Raw genomic sequence first — 19,014 nt, 5'->3', positions numbered from 1 at the left:
TCTTGTTGGCATTGATATTAAACTCGAACGGTTTTGCGTATTCCAATAGTTTCCCATTTTTTTTTTCTGTCAAACCGCATAATCAATCACGCGGCGTGCGATAACAATTGCAATATATATTACAACAATGTCACGATCGAATCTCATTTGTAAGATCAGACGACATCAGCTGATTTATCCGCACTTTTGGACCTGATAATGTAATGTCTCGCAAACAAACTTTACTTCTTCTCACTCCATATTTACATTCAAGTCTACCCAAGATGTTGTTGCGGCGACCGCAGTGGCTTTTGCGACTTTCTGGTTTGTGACTTTGCCAACTTGTCCATTTTAACGGTACCTACCATTGTATCGTTTTGTGATGTGCGGAAACCCGTGACGTCGTCGTGTCGGTCCATATATTGTATGCTTGCAATCGTCTCCGTTCTATGCGATAAACCGTTTTCTTTGTGTGATAACACTATTAACGGCCGATGCTAATTTGTTCGCGAGTTCGTTACGGGTTAGCAGATAGGTACGTACAGTGGTTATAGTGGTCACTCGCAATGGCCGGGCACGCGCGAGACGTTCGGTTTACCGTTGTCAGGTAACAATAATAATGTATTATCTATGTGACGTGGCGTGCGATGAATTTTCCTCAACACAAAACCGAAAAAAAAAACCCAAGTACGACTGTTTTTTTCCTGTAATATCGCGACACACGGATAAACCGGTTTATCTAAATTATTTGATGTTATCGAAAACATATTAGATGTATATATTACTATGTCTCTACCGAGCAGCTAAAATCCCTAAAAAAAAAAAAGAGATCCGAGTGAATTATTATTCGTTAAGACCATGTATGGTAATTGCACGTATAACTGTACAAAGCGACGACGACGACGATGACGGTATATTATGATACTTCCAAAGTCTATTCGGTTTCGTTTGACACTATTTTGTTATTTAATAAATCCTACATCGACGCACACGCAACCGTTGATTCGCCAAATATTGGCAACGTTTTTGTCATCGACCCTACTGTATCATAATAATAATATTATGGCGCCCACGGCGCTACCACACGCGTTTGAGTTACGAATGGCGAAGGAGGTGGATCATGTATGTACCGCTCGCGCGCGCGCGTGTGTGTGTGTGTTAAGGTGAAAAAAACGTCTAAGAAAAATCATTCAACGACAATACGATTTATGAGAATAAATAAAAAAAACAACAAAAACGCTTATGGTATTTTACGAAAGTGCGCTGTCCGTGTCATCACCGCTGTTAGCTCTAGTAATAGTGGCCTAGAGATCACTAGTCTAGCAATAACTATACAATATCTGGCTCTTACCTCTATACACCGTAAGAAAATATCATAATATCTGGGTTGGGGCAAAAATAATAATGGCAATCGCTATATTACTATGTCGTTGAATAATATAAATATATTGTCACTTGCATGCGATGATGACTCTACCGCATAGGTCACACCCGAAAAAGCGCGCGCACACGTGCACCGGACGCCGATAAAAGATATAACCGAGGGCGATAGGCCCGAGATGATCTCACAATAACAATAATATTAATAATACCTATCTTGTAAAAAATAATATCGTATAGGTACAACGGCATTACGCCGTCTCCTCGACCGCGTGTCGTCTTTCACTTCTGATGGGTAAAAAAAATATCTACTTAGAAGTGAAAAAAAAAAAAAATGACGATAATAATATATAATAACTGGTTTTGGTTAAGCAAATATTTGACTTTACCGAGTCTCTGTAATATACTTTCCCGAATTTGTGTGTGTTTGGGCATTATTGACATCTTCAATATTATTATCTTATCTATATTCCTTTTAATGTATATGTGTGTGTGTGTGTGTGTGATGACGCGCTTGTGGATTTAGGAAAAACGTCTTCTTCTTTTATTTTTTCTTTGGGGGCCCATGTAGAGAGAGAGACATATATAGGTACACCAACAACAATAATATATTATACATATATTACGAGTAATGTGATAATTTTCTGCCGCACGCACTTGTAGTTTTTTTTTTCTCCTTTTGGAACGTGTCTGAATAAACGATGCCGCCGTTGCCTTCAAAGTATTTTATTTGCCTCTTCTCCATTAACAGTTTACCATCAGTTTTTAAATATATGTTTTATCAAACGCACGTGCGTTATAAAAAAAAAATTTTTAAATCTAAAAGCTATCAATTTTCGTTATTGCTATTATTAATTTACACTTGGTTTAAAACTAGTTCCCCCGTTCGAGCCGGATATCTAATGACTTTAATTATGTATAAAATATACGTTTATATGTTTTACAATATTCCATCTGTCTGTTGTGTGTGTGATAATTAATATCCGACAGAATATAGGTAAATCGGAATTTATATGCGCGTATTTCTGGCAACTCTTTTTAGCATACACTTATAGGATATATTTTTTTATTATTTTTAATAAAAGAAACCGGTTGTTAACAACAATATGCGTATAATATAATTTATATATAGACAAATTTATCGTTACCAGCACTATAATAACAATCCTAACGGGCTATATAAACAAATTTATACTGACCATTATCGAAAGCGTTGTAAAATATAATATTATTATAGCGTGGTTTTTTTTTTTCGAGTTGAATATTATCTATTTTATGAATGAACTCCATCGAGTCACCGGACCAACGGCCACTATAGTATATTTTTGAGCAGCTAGCAAAACCACAAAGTAGTTTAAATGGTAAAACGTTACTTCGACGATCAAATGCTGTTTATTTTTGTTTTCATCGTAACTGAAAATAATAATTTATATAATGATAATAATGATATAATGAGTAATAATGATAATAATTTCATTGAATCTTTTTTATTAAACGGTAAACCTAACACCTTTGTCACTGTTGGACGTAACTAATTACATTATAATAATCTTATGAAAAAAATAATCTTATAGTAATACTTTATATTACTTTGTAATCGTTAATCGTCGAATTGTAATGGTATGATATAAAATACATTTTATTTTTAGCCACTAAAAAGTACTTACATATATATTATTATTATATAAAATAAGTTGTACCAATAAAAATTTGAAAGATAACTGCAACTATTATAATAATGGATGTTTAGTTATTTTTGAAAAAAGATGGCCGGTTAAAAATAAATACATTTGTGTAGTCAATAAACTGTGTAATCGGTATTAAAAATATTTTTGTAATCATACCATACGATTACTTTGCCGATTTATGATTACATTAATCTAACATTATAATTACTGATCTTAATCAGATTTAACGGTACGATGCGCGTGTTAGCCGTTTCCGTTCATGACAATAAAATCTGTATAGGTAACATTATTAGGTATTATCATTGTGAAATCGAAGGTATCATGTTATTTTGGTGTTGGGTGCAGGCGTATCGCGGTAAGCGGATGGGTATATACACAATTATAGGTACTACCGGTCGTGTTCGAGTGACCGGCAATTAAGCTTCGGACGGACGCGGTGGGTGGATACACATAGTATAATATATGTGGTTACAACTTAATAAGAATTATCTACATACGGTTTGGTCGTGTGAATAGCGCAGCGTTTGATACACAATTTTTTTTCTCTCTCGAGTAATTCGAATAATATTAAACGGTTTTGTTGTGTTTCAGGTTACCGGCATGGATCACAAATCCGCGTGGCACTGCAACGCGCCGAACAAGGTAAGAAACGATATTATAAGGACAGAGAGAGAGAGAGAAAACCAAACTGAGTAGATTTATATTTTAAAATAAAAATGAATGAAATCCCGCGGGTCTTAAACCAGTTTTTTATTTTATATAAACGTATCCACACAACCGGGTAGTTCGATTAATATTTAAATGCATTCGGTTCGGCGCTGTACGACGACCACGGCTGGGGAATTGATTAGGCACCAGATATCATTAAGCAAACCGATATTATAGTATTATTATTATATATAAATATATATATATATATATACGTTTTTCTGACACATGTATATATGTGTATTATTATTATTATTATTATGTGTATTTTCAACGTATACCCGAGTATAAATTACATTTAGTCCGGCATGATTAAAAGGTACCGGTTTTCTATTAAAATAATAATAATAATAAATAAGTTGCTAGAAAAAAAAAACAATAATAATATATTTCCTACCGAACGGATGTCCTGGACGGAGCAGGGACACACGCCATCGACTGTACCTACAATCTACACATAATACAATATCTCTTGAGGATTTATGACGACTCTGTTATACATTCGTCTAAAACGTTCATATTAATTGAAAACCGTCGCCCAAGGTAGCCGCAGATAGATATTTTGTTTTTTTTTTTTTTTAACGTAGACCGCCGGTGGAAATATTACATTTGTAATTATATCGACAGCCCATACACTATAATATTATATTGTATCCGATCTGTTCGATAGCAGCACTATACAGATATGGTACGCATACCGACAAAATGATAATATCATTACTGAATCGTTTACAACGTTTTTTCCGCCGGTAATCGGTTTGGCTGTACGTACAAAATATACACGGTCATTATAATAGTAATAATTTATTAAATTGTCAATAAATATTAATAATAATAACCGGCCATGATTTATGGCGACTGCGGGCTGCCGTTTTTGATCATGACCTCTCCAGCCGCCAGCGGATTGTGTGCCGCAGGGCCTCGCGGTTTCTATACGTTATAAAAAAATCCATTTAATAGTAATAATACATGCTACTAAATTATAATAATAATAATAATAATATACAACCGTGCCGGTGCCGGAATCGGCAAGCACACCAAAAACCCACACTAGGAGAACCCGTAAGTTATGGGGTAGCTGATAGGCTGTATAGTGTACAATACTTTATGACAGTGCTCGCCCGTGGACAGCGTGAAGATTTACATTTAGCTTCAAGCCCAAGTCGACCGGGTAAAACGATTTTTTTCTCGTTTAAATTATATTCCGGCCACGAATGGACCGGGAAATTTGCATGCGATTTAATACAATATAATATTATGTTCTTTAGATCGAACACATTCGTTTCGGTTTTTGGTACAGCTACCGCTACTGCCACCGCTGTACAATGCAAGCATATATTATACATGCATATTAAATAGAGCGAATCTCTCGTCCGGACAATGCAATAACGGTCGGCAACGAGTGAAAGTTTTCAAAGCTGTTGTTCAGCGTTTTAGGGACAGTGTCTAATTGTCGCCACGCGGAAAACGGAATAAGATGGTCGGGGCTTAGTGCTATTTGTTTACTCGGCCGCGTTGTTTACCGGAGGAAAAAAAATGCACCGTTCGACGCCGAGTGTATAGGTGTAGGTATACACGATAATTATTTTCATCAACTCCATTAAATCATACAACGTTTATTTCGATCACGTACGCGCCAGTGTACATGTATTATAACGGGACAACTATAGTCATAAAGGTCTTTGGGCTGTCTGCACACCAAACTCTACACAATAAGCACCATGGCAATTATGCAGTGTACACAATGCGCATATGTGAGCATAATATGATAAAACACTAAAAAAACTGTCTGGGCGACCAATTTGATGATCGAATCCAAGTTTGGATAACACACGCCGTGTTTGGAACCGCGTGATTATCAGCTTTCCCTCGACAGAACCGTGTGTTGGACTAGAACTGATTCACCTTTTTTTTTTCCCCGTTGTTTTTTATGTAAAACGTTTAATATTGGAAACGCGTGTCGTATCACGTTGTCGTCCGCAAAATATTATAATCATAATATATAGGTGTACAATTATGAGTGTACACAGTGGACCGTTCGAGGAAACAAACGGTACATGCGACATGCAAATGATGGCGTGATTCACAGAAAACAATAACGACACGTGATGTGCACCACTCGGTCGAAGCTATGCAATTTTTTACGGCCTCGACGGACGTGTCATTGTCTACGCGCAAAAAAATTATTGCAAGCACATACATACGCCACAATAGGTATATACCCTGTCGTATAGCGTCCAAGGCCTCTTCTGAAGAAAAGGGGTCAGAGCGAAAGTCATGGTCCTGAAAGTTAGGCTCCTCCTAAAGCCCGGCAAAGCTACAATAAAGGACAAGAGAGAGAGAGAGAGAGACATGTTGAAATTGTTTTAAAGCAACTCGCTCCGTCAATAACGGAGACATATTTACCTAAAACTAGCTACCTACTAACACTGCTTCAAATGTAGACATTTTATTTATTCGTTAGAAATACTAACGTCGTACCTACGTTAATATTCTATGATCCGGATTGGAATAATTTTTCGTAGATACAACACTGTGTGACTTAAAAATTGCACTCGACGGATTTCCGTAGCATAATAATACTGCGTTTGCGACGGCAACAGACACTCAAATCAAGTGTACCACACGGGAACGGATATGAATCACTACCACGCCAGGTGAATCACTGCTGGCGAAATAATAGTGTGTATACTGTACATTATTATTCATAAAATATGTTTTCTCGTTTTCCGTACAGCATATTATCCTATGAAGATTCGCCGGGCGGCGCTGATTTGGCCACGTTGATAAGATTATAATATCATTTTTTTTTTTTTGTGCTCTTAGTATGTAGGTAATTGATTGCAGACGTAGGCCGTCATGGGGTTCTCATATATAGGCGCTTTGCTCGTCCGTAACGAAATTTACCCTCGGGTAACGCGCGCAATGCCGTCCCGAGTTCTTAGTAATATATAGTTTAATATGCACGTACTTATATTCTTATTATTATCATATAGATATTGCGGAAAAAAAAAAAACAAGAAAAATCATCCGATCGCTGTCTCATAGTCGTTATCTGACAGTCGAATCTGCTCGTCACACAAGTACACGTACGGCTACATTATTGTATCTACTATCTATAATAGTGTTGCCGGTTCGAAACTAATATACAATCATATTTTCTCGTGTATAGGATTCACGAAATTTATCTCTACCCAAAATATTATACACGCATGCTGTGCGCACACTCTTCGGACTTCTAACGTGTGTGTTATGTAGGTACAATATATTATTATTGTATTGGCAGTGTGTAATATGTATTTTATGGTAATGCGCAAAACGCTATTCTCGAAAGTCTGTACTAGCGACAAGTGTATTGACAAATATCATGCAAATTCGAAATCCTATCCGACTATACATCGATATCATAATAAAACTATAATAATATATACATACATTCCTGTAAGACATATATATATATATATATACATCTAAATTGCACGTACACGTAGCATAACTTGTGTAATTTGAATCCGCCACTATAACGGTACGCGCCAACACCAGCACGAGCCACGATGGGATTCATATTGAATGAAAACCAATTGAAAAAAATGACAAATAAATGTCATCAAAGCGATGACCAATCTGCGCTACTTTTACATATTATAGTACACCGTCTAAATGTAACGTTGGAAAATTTAACTAAACTGGCAATTTGTGCTAGTAACAAAAAAACAAAACATTTTTTTTTTTTTTCAACTGCCGGAAGACAAACGACCCATCTCTATCCGAAAACCAAACTAATTTTAATCGAAGACGTCGGAGAATTTCCTTGGCTATTTTTTTTTTTTTTTTTGGTACACTTGACACGAAAACGGCAAGTTCACGGCGCGCGTGTTAGGCAAATCGGACGACTCTGCCGTGCCTGGCTCTGGGAAAAATATAATCATAATTAATTTTTTGTTTTATGCGCGCGGGCATTATTATTTTTTAGATTCACAACCGTGGGCGTCCCTACGAGGCGCACGCGTGCTTAGCGAAAACAATACCCTTGGCCGTTTCCACCGCGGTGCCGGCTTAAGTATAATAATATAATGTATACACACAGCGTTTGCTCGGTCGTGTATAATTACTGTGGTAAATTTTTTAGCGTATAACAGATAAAACCGGTCCCGCGTGGAGACTATTTATGATAAAAATAAAAAACACAAGTGTCGTGGGCGGTCGTGGTTAATGAAAAAATTACTGTAATACTATTATTGCGCCACGGTCGGTCTGTACTAACAGGAAAGTCCAAAACGATTAACGTTGGTTTTTTTTTTTTATGCCTTGTCCGGCGTTCAGTGTCTCTCTCCCCCCCCCCCCTCGCTCCCGGTTTTTGTCACAAAATGTCCAAAACGTCGATATTCTTTTGGACTCGCATACATAATAATATTTTACGAATTAATGCACATAGAAAACGGTTAACCAGTTTCTGGCACGATGTCGGGGCGTTTGGGTCAAGGTGGCAAGAGAAAAAAAAAAACAATAAATTCGTTTCTTTAGTGGGTACTTACAAATTGTTTTGTACAATAACAATATCGTTCTGTTTTCTCTGCCTCGACGGATCTAAATTATTGACGCCCCACGCTACTTAACCCCCCCCCCCCTCCCCCCGCCGATTGTTTACACCTATAAATATTATACAGGAGAAAAACATTATACAGTAGAAAATTATGATAATGGCCCAGTGCCACTGGAAATCGGATGCATATTTACATTACTTTTTCGGTTTTATTACCCACCGGCGGGTTATTACTGTAACTGTATTACTATTATTATTATTACTCACAAAATCTTTTCCCTGTTTTCGTCCAGCGACGTGACTCTTTTGACTTTTCCAGTTTCACCATAACATGTTGTGCCCCTCGGACCGTAAATCATAACATTATACGCATTATAGACATCTGACCTTTAGAAATTTTAGAGGTTGGCAAAAAAAAAATAAATATCTTCTCAGCTTTTCATCGAAACGAGTGAGATATAATATAAAAAAAAATCAAAAAAATCACGACGGTGTTATTTTCTTGTTTAACTATATATACACTATTCGACGGTTTCGGGAGTTTTTCAAGAAAAAAATAAAATAAAAAATAACATTATAATACCTATATCGTGTTTCTTTTCACGGCTCGTCGCATGTGTCGCACAGGCGCCGGTAAACCGATACTCTGATCGCGGTCAACATACACAAGAAGCAATACCGTGTTCACTACTGCAGCGTTGTGACCATTATGACATTTCGTTTTTTTTTTTTATCCTTTTCTTATATAATTACACGTTAATATTAACGTTCGACTATGTACGTTTAAATTAATTTATACAAACTCAACAACGGTCTGTGTATTAGTTTTGTTCTGTCCGCAGCTGGTTACCCATATCTTTTCAATCAATTTTAGTACATATTAACATTTAGCATAATATACATTTCAAACAATTTATATTATTATGTAATATTATACTGGTCGATGTTGGCAATGCTACCGATGCATCGACTATACATATTGATTGTTTAAAATATTTTATTCCCATCTATAGAGGATTTGGCTGGTTTTTTTTTTCAAATCGTAGATTATTATTTCCGGCTTGACGATCCGTTGACGTTCTTTACCGCCAACACTATCTTCTCTCAAATCTCAAATCGTAGATTTAAATGAAATAAATTGATATAAAATTCTGTAATGGAAAGTCAAAACGTGGTAAGTTAAAAAAGTAGATGGCTGGAATTTTCGTATGCATAGTTTTTAAAATGATTACGGATGGGGAAAATATCAAAAGTAGTAAATGCCCAGAAAATGATTTGCAAACAAATCACATTTTTTTAGATTGTAATGAACGATAACAATTGAATTTACAGCTTATTCGTAGCTAAAGGTTGTTTCTATTTCAACAGCTGCTGTCCAGACTTGTTGCTTTGCATTTATCTAATTTTGGCTAACCCAACATAACGTTTGGGTAGATTATTGCATATAGATATAGACTAGATTTTGTCTATTTCAAATTTTTTTGGATCTATTTCCGAGGAAGGCTCTAATGGTTGATAGGTTTTAATCGGTCATATTTTTGTCTAACCCGAATATTTTGGTATGTTTTACCGTTTTTTTTTTAATACTTGTGATTTGTATTATCGTTTGGTCGTGTGTTTAGATGTTTTAAACTGGTAGCCGGTTATAACGTTGTTATTATCGTTACACGATTAACGACAATTATTATGCCAATTGTTATTATCGCTCGCCGCTGAAACGTGCACGCATCTTACATAATATTATAATATTAAATGTGCTTTTGGCTATATACCTACAGTTATAATAAATGAACGTAGGCGCGTATCCGGAGCTCATTACCGGCGCTACGGTGCTGTGCAATGTGTGTGTATGTATATTAGGCCGAAGATAATCCTAGAATCGTTTGTCTGGAAGATTATTTAAATGAGAAAAAACACAATAATTATAGAGGCTCCGAGTGACGACGACCATGCTACAGTAATATCATCATAACTGATAATAATAATAAAAATAATTATTATTATCATTATAATTTTTCGTAGTAGGTATACTTTGGGAACGTGTATAAGGGACCTCGAATGTGGCCGGGTTACGTCAAATGAAATTAGAATATTGCATTGATAATGTTTTCCACTCGGAAAGCCATCGTCCAAAAAACGACAACAGACGGCCTAGCTGGTGCCTGTCGACACGGGGACATAGCAATATTGAATGCATTGGCGGAGATCGGGGAGGGAGGAGGACTTCTAGGGATTCTAAAAACCTTAAAACTTAAAATCATTAATTAGTGCTACATTTATTTTTATTTCGACAAATATTTCACTTCAAAATAAATGTAGGCATTTCGAAAAGCACTAATTTTGAGTTTTAAGGTTTTTAATAGCCCAAACCCGTTCCCTCCCCGATCTCAGCCAATGAGACGTTCACGACTAAGATTGCGAAATTGCCGCCCGCTTCAATTTTTTTTTTATTCTAAAAAATATCATTTGTCCGCAAGACAGAAACTCTGTCCGCCGTGAGATGAAATTTGTGTAAAAATCAAAATACCGTCAGACAGATCACACACACACACACAGTTTATTTATTATTATTATAAACGAGCGGTCGTCGCAGACCTTCGTCGTCAATTATTGGTCTTTCCCTCTTGAGATTCTTCTCGGCACACTCGCAAACGCACGTGTCAAATCGCAAAATCACCAGTCGATCAAACGGAATGCGATAAGTCACGGTTACTTGCCGTTTCCGATTACTCGCGGTTAACGTTTGTCCAACATTATAATATACAATAATAATAATAATATTATCCCCCCGCCCCGTGTAAAACAAATGCGTGCGACTGTGACAATAATATCGTTTTTGAACGTCGCACGACTACGCAGCCAACGTGGGTTTTAGCTTCGCTTTGTTTTAGTTTTTTTGTACTTGCGGGCATATGGGGAAGATCTCCTCAAAGCCGTGCTTAGAAAAGCCATATAAATATTCGTGAAAACTATATGTCTAGTAGACACGATACAATTTCAGAAACCATTTAACTAAACGCTCAATAGACTCAGTTCACTAATAGGCAATCACTAACCTTGGAGATATTATTGTTCTAGATTTAGTGTAGACTTAGTATTATTTTTATCTGCGCGCATTTCCCAACCGCACTTGCCCTCCCATCCTAACTTTTAAACTCTTATAACTTCAAAAATAGTTATCCGAAACTGATTACCGACCAGTCAAAATCTGTAATACATTATTCTCTATTTAAAAAAATAATAAAACATATACGTTTCAAAAGTTGCTATCAAAAAATCAAGTTGGGAGGAGGGGTAAAAAAAATTAAAAAAAAAAAAATTGAGATCACAAAAAATTCAATTATTAATTAAACCCAGTGAGACTGGGAGAGAATTGACTGGTTCATGATAAACGATCCACCCCGTGTATAAACAACTTTATTAAACAAAATAAGGCGGACTGTCGAAAAAGATACAGTTTACATTTATTCAGTACATTGTATATAGTTATTTATAGAAAATACATATTAATTAATACGACAAGAGTCAGGAGAAATGGCGGGGGAGAAGTGGAAAACATATTTGTGTATGAACATATGCTGTATTCGAATAATTTAAAGTGAAATATTTTGGGGAATTTTTGTTATACGAATAGCAATTAATAATTGGTACCTATATAATATTGCCTCCTACATATATATTGTCTACACGCTTTAGAAGGCAATTTTTAAAATGTTAATCTGAGAGGCATCTGTGCAGTGTGCACTATGCCATAAATACACAAGTTCACTGTATGCATGACGGTGATACGCGCCCACCGCGAAGACGTCTGACGATAAATGTGCTATAGTATTATAGGTTTGTTTATTATCAACTATATTATATTATACGCGGTAGCCGGCCACCAACAAGTGTCGAGATATAAGGTCTTGGCCGTAACATAATATACCGCCGGTGAGGTATAATTGGTTTTTTTTTTGGCTCGCGCCCACGTCTGACCAACATCACAAGGACCAGCCGTTAACCATAACGGGACGGTAGTCGATGATAGTCGGTGTAAACACTATTGGTATATACATGTTGTGTAAAAAAAATAAATAAATATATCGACCGTGTGGTGTATAGGTACAGGCTACAGTGACAATTGGCAATTGATTAGGTACATGTATTGTTATACTCGAGTATGTATTGTTGTGCGACAAGTTCGTATTATTATTATTAATTGGCTATTTTTCAAAATTTCTCGTCCGTCAGATACGACATTATATTATTATTAATTTTTGATTTGGCTCCAAACGCGACGACGAATAAAATATCGATTCTGTATTTTCTAGTCGAACGGGTGTGACACTTAAATGTGTGTATCATTCTGTACAAAAAAAACATAAAAAATCCAGATCAAACACCCGATTACGGATAATCTCACACGGTTCGAAATTTGTTAACCAAATCGATGAATTAATGTGTATAATATATATTTCTATCAGATTAATTAAGTCGTTTGGCGTGGGCCTTTTTTATTGAGATTCCAATTAAGCCAATCGGTGGTTACATAACACGAGTACAGCAGCAGCTCGCATTAGCGTTTTTCCACGACCACAGGATTTTATACCATGTTTTTCAAAGATGTAATATCCGCTTTCTACCGGAACCGTTGCTTACCTTAATAAGCATTCTGCAACAGCGGAAATCTAATGAAGGATACACAATATATGTGTACACGGCGAAGATATCTGACGCATATTTATCATTATACATATAGTATACATGTATATATTGTTATTATTATTATTATTATTATAAATCTCATCCGTTTGGGTGAACAATGAACTCTCGCGGTGTGACAACCGTGCCGAGCGTGGGTTCGTCGTTTGGTGCAATGAAAAATTAAGAAAAAAAAAAAATTGTTGTACATATAATGTATCGTTCGCCGTGGGCTAGAAGATGCACACATACACAAATAGATGTACAACCGTGTCCCGTGTGTGGCACACAATAACAATAATAATGAAAACAAAAATCGGAAAGCGCGCGACACAACACAACACAATAAGAACAACCGAAATGGTGCAATAATAATCGTGTAATTACATACTATGAGTGTGTGTGAGTATGTACGACGGTCTTACAATAGAAGGTAGTATTGTATTATTGTGCGACGCCCCAAATGTTGTCAAAACGTCTGATTGTTTCGAACGCGCTTCGGATCTTCAGAAATAAATTATAGCAATATTCACATCTGATCCCGCCCATTGCCTGGACAGGACCCGAATATTAATATCTGTAAGCACCGGTTAACTGCGAAAAAAAATACACTTCAAAGAAAACGTTTACAATACATTGCAAAACAACTGAACAAGACCGTATGAAGCTAGAGTCAAAATTAACCCACCTGCCTTTTTTGCAAAAAAAAAAAAAGACATGTCTTACTTTAATAATATTACACCAATTTTATTATAGTAGAAACCTTACGTTTCATGCTGGGGTCACAAAACTTTACTGGTTCCATTACAACAAAGTTGTGCGCAACCCAGCATAAGTATTTGTTAACGATTCAACAAACGTTTACTGCTCCGTTTAATTTATTAATTTTATCGCGGAACCGACCTATAACTGTCATAAAAATAACAATTATATATTATAATAAACATTAATTTAATCAAATATGACAGCTAATGGCTTTTATTTTATCTTTGGACGTGGCTATAGAACATATTATGGGTCATGTACAATTATTACTGTCACTAGTGGTAGGTCCTGTGTTTTCTCGTAGGTCCTAAGCTGCTGAGTCCTAAGGCCTTGAACTGAATAACGGAAAAAAAAAGATTGATTAAAATACAATTTGGGACTATTTTTTAAAATCAATGTATCAGAATATGTATATGTATTTTTTTTTAAGTAACAATAATCGTATCCCATGGACATGCGTCTCTTTCTACGGTAAACATTACAATAAAAACGATTTAAGTTGAAACTATGAAACTATTTTTGATTGACCGTCCCCAATAAAATGCGCAGTGAATTGTTTTAACTATAAATTGACACCACGCCGAATTGGTGCTGTGGTCGAATTTATAATGTATACAAAATCAGCCGGTTAATTGATACGTTCTAAACTGGTTCCCGTCGAAACACCGTCAATTGTTGGATTTAAATGCAGATTTGAGTTTTTTTTTTTTGCATTATAAATTCATTTAATTATTTAAAATCGATATTCGTACACGATTTGGGCATTGGAGTTTTTTTTACCGATATAAACTTAATTACTTACCATTTAACAACATTATTAAAATGAACCTGTTAAAAAATAAAACAAGATAACGCTTATTTTACACAGATAACATCATAGAGATGACAGCAACGCGACGACGCGACGTCCAGGATAATGTTATGTGAAACTGTTCAAAATGGGGGTTTTCTTTAAAATGTGTATGTTAAACACGTCTCCTTATAATATTATCATATTATTATTATTGATAAACGCATTAAAAAATAAGATGGTAAATATTTTTAGTCACAATCTGAACCTGTTAAAAACACACACACATAATAATACCTATTATAACATTCCTGCGTGTTTTTCGTTTTTATTAATATTTATTTAAATTAAAATGTAAATATCGAACACGGTCAAATTCAATTGATCTCTTACGTTAATAATTAATAACGGTTTTTATTAATAATTCTCAAACCGTATTATATGGTAATTCGTCCAACAATGGCGCATTAATATTTATAATGGAAAAAGTGCTTGGAATGCTTCATAAAAAAAGAAATGTTTTCATCTAGGTATATATTATTTTTTTTTTATCTTGTGTGCTTAGAAGAGTGCACGATTTTATGCAATGCGACTGTAAATGCTGCTATCTCGTTATTATAATTAAATACAAATTCATCGTCGCCCATAAGACAAAAACGGAACTTAATATCACAATGAGTTTTATTTATTACAACGCGTAATGCATAATATTATACTATAATTTAACTAACTTTCTGTACATGTTTTTTTTTCAGTGTCGGTTAGGTTGTGTTTATTTATTGATTGTATTTATGTACATATTATTTTCACTTAAAATTATGCTGTATTATAATTCTAGTTATATCGTGTTACAGTAAAAAAATAAAACAGTTACAGTATTTGTAATAGTGTCTTCTGTTGTTTAAACTCTGTTGAAAACTATTTCCAAGACATGTTGGAATTCGCTGGCTGAGAACTAAAACAATATATTACTAGCATTTATTGCCTAATATTATTAATTTCCCTGAACGCAAGACTAAAACCATAACTGTCTCATGTGGCTTCTTTTTTTCAATGCCCGGGGAGCAGGTTATTAAAAAAATGTGGCATTGACAATGCTATGTCACTTTTTTTAAATCACGGAATGCAATCTAATATTAAATATGTGAGGAAGAGGTGCGAGGGATTCTTCTAATATAAATGCATAAATAAATGTACCTACTAGTATCAGTGTTGGTCGTAAGTATGGTTAAATTACATAATCGATCACTCAAAATTAAGCTTGATAGAATTAATCAATAATTGTTTAATCGTTTGTTAAAAGTAATCAACCAACATGACTTACCTTTGTAACAGTACAATTTAATTGTAAGTATGACAATATGATTAATAACGACATTTTTTTTTATCAGCTTTAAGGCGGTTAGGTATATTATAACATATAAGCTGAACTTCTTGATATTTGTCGTATAACTAATTTATTTAAGAGTAGATAGATATTTTAAAACAATAATATAGTAATTTAGTTATGTATAGTTAAAAATTAAGTAATTTATGAACTGTGATTATACCATATAGCTGATTGCGATTAATAATTCCAACGCCGAGTTTGGTATGCAGTGTCGAGTGAAAATTTAATTTACTCGAATCCGTGATGGTCGCGCTAAGATTTGCTGGACAATTTTATAAGACAGGTGTAGTACACTGTTTGTCCAGATGTATGCCCGACACCACTACGCGCTACGGCTAATTAAAACGCACGAGAGTCGCGTAATTGCTGAGCTATTCTGTAACAACATTATAGAACGTCTCACGCGCGTCTAGTCTGTTGGGATAACGCGATTTCTATAATATGCGATGGTTTTATCAAATTGGAAAATAAATAAATAAATTACAAAGCGATCCGATCGAGTTGGGCGCACGCGTGTCTGGCTTGTCCGGCGCGGGTAACGGTTAGGTTAGGTTAGGCTACTATACATGACCGCAAACACCCAATTACGTACAACAGTTGTGTCGTATGGTGCCTTTCGCACGGGTCGGCCCGACCTGAGGGCGATACGATCGCGAATAGGCAAATGCCGTAGCCAATGTCTTTCGCAATATCATTATCATTTGCCGCTTGTAAAACCACAACCGCCGGCATAGCGTCCGCGGAACAAGAGACCCACAAATACCTGCCTCGTGATCAGCTGCCCGGCCGAGATCTATCCGACGATCGCGGGATCCACGCACGGACGGTGTGCAAACTTACCGTGTGTGTACTTGTTTGTTTGTGTACCCGTATACAACTCTTGTGTGCGGCTTATAAAATATACCGCCGACCGTTGCATAACGCACGCCGAGAAACAAGGTCAACGCCGGCGTAACAGCAGGAAACCGTAGGTCTAACGACGGTGACATTCCATCATTGTCACCGGTTAACCCTTTTTTCAGTTATGGTATTCTACGGTAACGTAATTGGTGGTGACCCCCGGCACGACGAGAGCGATTGACTTTTTTTCGAATAAGTACAGGTCTTGACGTTTGTTCTGGTTTTTTAAATTTTTTTACGTAAGACCTGCCGGATTACACGGGCACGTCTGGAGAGGTCAATCCAAAAATAAAAAAACAAACATTATTAAGTATAACGCGAAAAATGTCAGTTTTTCACGTTTTTTATAGTACACGAGCTATAATTATAATTATATATTAAATGAAACGGTCCTTGTGAAACACACAAACGTTGTGTTCTAGACGCCGCACGGACGCTTTAGTAATTTGTTTTATTTAATACATTCTTGGTGTAAGAGATGCATTGGTACGGTCAAGTTTCTACTGTGACAGAGATACGCCAAAAAAATAAGTACACATGTTATACTATGTGTATATTTTACACTTCTACGCGGTACCGCTTGTCTGAAATTATAATATTATTTAGTAGCGTTAAATTTAATTTTCTGGTTTTAAAACTTTAGTGTTTTACGAAAAAAAAAACTAGTTTCGTTCTATGTTATAATAATATTTTATTACATATACATAAACATTCTCGTTATTAAAAGGATTTTGAATTATCAGATCGAAATGTGTTATTTTATGCTAATCGCTCACGTCTTAAGTATATTTTAGGAGTTTTTTTTTATACACACAGCGAAAACCGACAAAATATAATATTAATAATATTGTAATAAACAAATTATACGCCAGCCTGCGTTGATGCTCGCCTATATGGACGTTTTTCCAATTAAATTTAAACCTGATCTTATTTTATTATTATTATATTATTATCGTCCGAATGAACTAAACGGTGGCCAAAGATTTCTATTAAATATATATTATGCAACCAGAGTCCGACGATTATACTATGTTTATACTTATTAGTTGTAGGCTTTTAAAAATAGAAAAAAATCGTATTGCCTCCAGTCGTCGCAGCGATTTAATTTATTTATTTTCAAATTCAAATATAATAATTACCGTTCCTATTTTTATACCTGCTATAATATATACATATATTATACCATGTAGTAAACATTGATGCAGTGGATCTGTTCGGACTCTTTAGCCAGGAAGACGCGGTATTTTTGACAGTAAACATTTCAATTTTTAATTTTAAAAACAAACACAACAACGTTGTTATGATTGGTATTTGTGAAATTGGGGTTTCTTTTTTGGACGCTGTTGGGGACCATGCACGTCCTATCTGGCCTATCCGCCTAGCTATCAGACGTGCTCCGAACCCGGTCAGAATCTTAAGGTATATAATGATAATAATACAGCAGGAACGCAGCACAGAGCCGGGAGGACCCGAGGGGACAAGTGGCTGTCAGTGAGCGGTCCGGTTTTAATGTAGAACGTCTGCGCGCTGTCGAGCGACACTCGAGATGATCATATTATTATTTTTTTCATTTTTATTTCGTCCAAGACCCTTATTGGATATTTAGTTAGACGGCGGTGATCCATCAGTGTATCCATTATAGGCGTGGGCAGACTTTCCGTGTAGGTAGTGCAATTCTAAAAAAAAGAAACGAGCCCAGAAGTTACATCTAAAGGGACCCGAGGCTGCAAGTGTTACACCCCTTTCCCCGTCACTATTTGGGTCCATAGCTATAGTCTTAAAAGACTTGCGTTTTACACAAAATGATAAAATCTAAAACAGAAATTATATTTCTAAATTGAAACTGCAATAATTGGTAAAAAACTAAAGTACTTTTTTTTTTTTTGCAATCGAAATATGAAGTCCATAATTCTTATTTGTTTGATCATAATTGTGTTTTAGCATTATTACTTTCCAAAAGTTAATGTGCCATATTTAATTTTTCTACAGGAAATACCAATTTTTTAATTTTATTTCTTGTTGCTTGTTATATTTTTTAAATAATAAAAAAAAGTTTAAAACTATAAATGTTCTTTAAGTTTTAACATTTTAATTTTTTTTTGTTAGTCCATCAAACAAAATATATTTTAAGGAGTATAAAAAGAATTGTCTCGAAAATGTATTATTATTAACCCAATGGTTTTTAATA

The 19,014-nt window shown here is 35.4% G+C and overlaps 1 protein-coding gene across 1 annotated transcript in view; it reads left to right on the top strand.

Annotated features, from left to right (window-relative positions):
• Positions 1-19,014, top strand: part of LOC126845609 (zinc finger protein squeeze-like) — an 82,435-nt gene that overhangs the window by 43,689 nt on the left and 19,732 nt on the right. Inside the window, exon 3 of the mRNA XM_050584365.1 lies at positions 3,639-3,689. Coding sequence (XP_050440322.1) covers positions 3,639-3,689 — 51 coding nt within the window. The remainder of the gene's footprint in view (positions 1-3,638; positions 3,690-19,014) is intronic.

Source organism: Adelges cooleyi, unplaced genomic scaffold (assembly GCF_023614345.1).
Source record: "Adelges cooleyi isolate 19-005CV unplaced genomic scaffold, UGA_ACOO_1.1 ACOO_flye_CR_arks_rails_tigmint_CR_PRNA_8, whole genome shotgun sequence".
In the NCBI taxonomy this organism is placed as follows: domain Eukaryota; kingdom Metazoa; phylum Arthropoda; class Insecta; order Hemiptera; family Adelgidae; genus Adelges; species Adelges cooleyi.
This window is presented reverse-complemented; position numbering and strand designations above follow the sequence as displayed.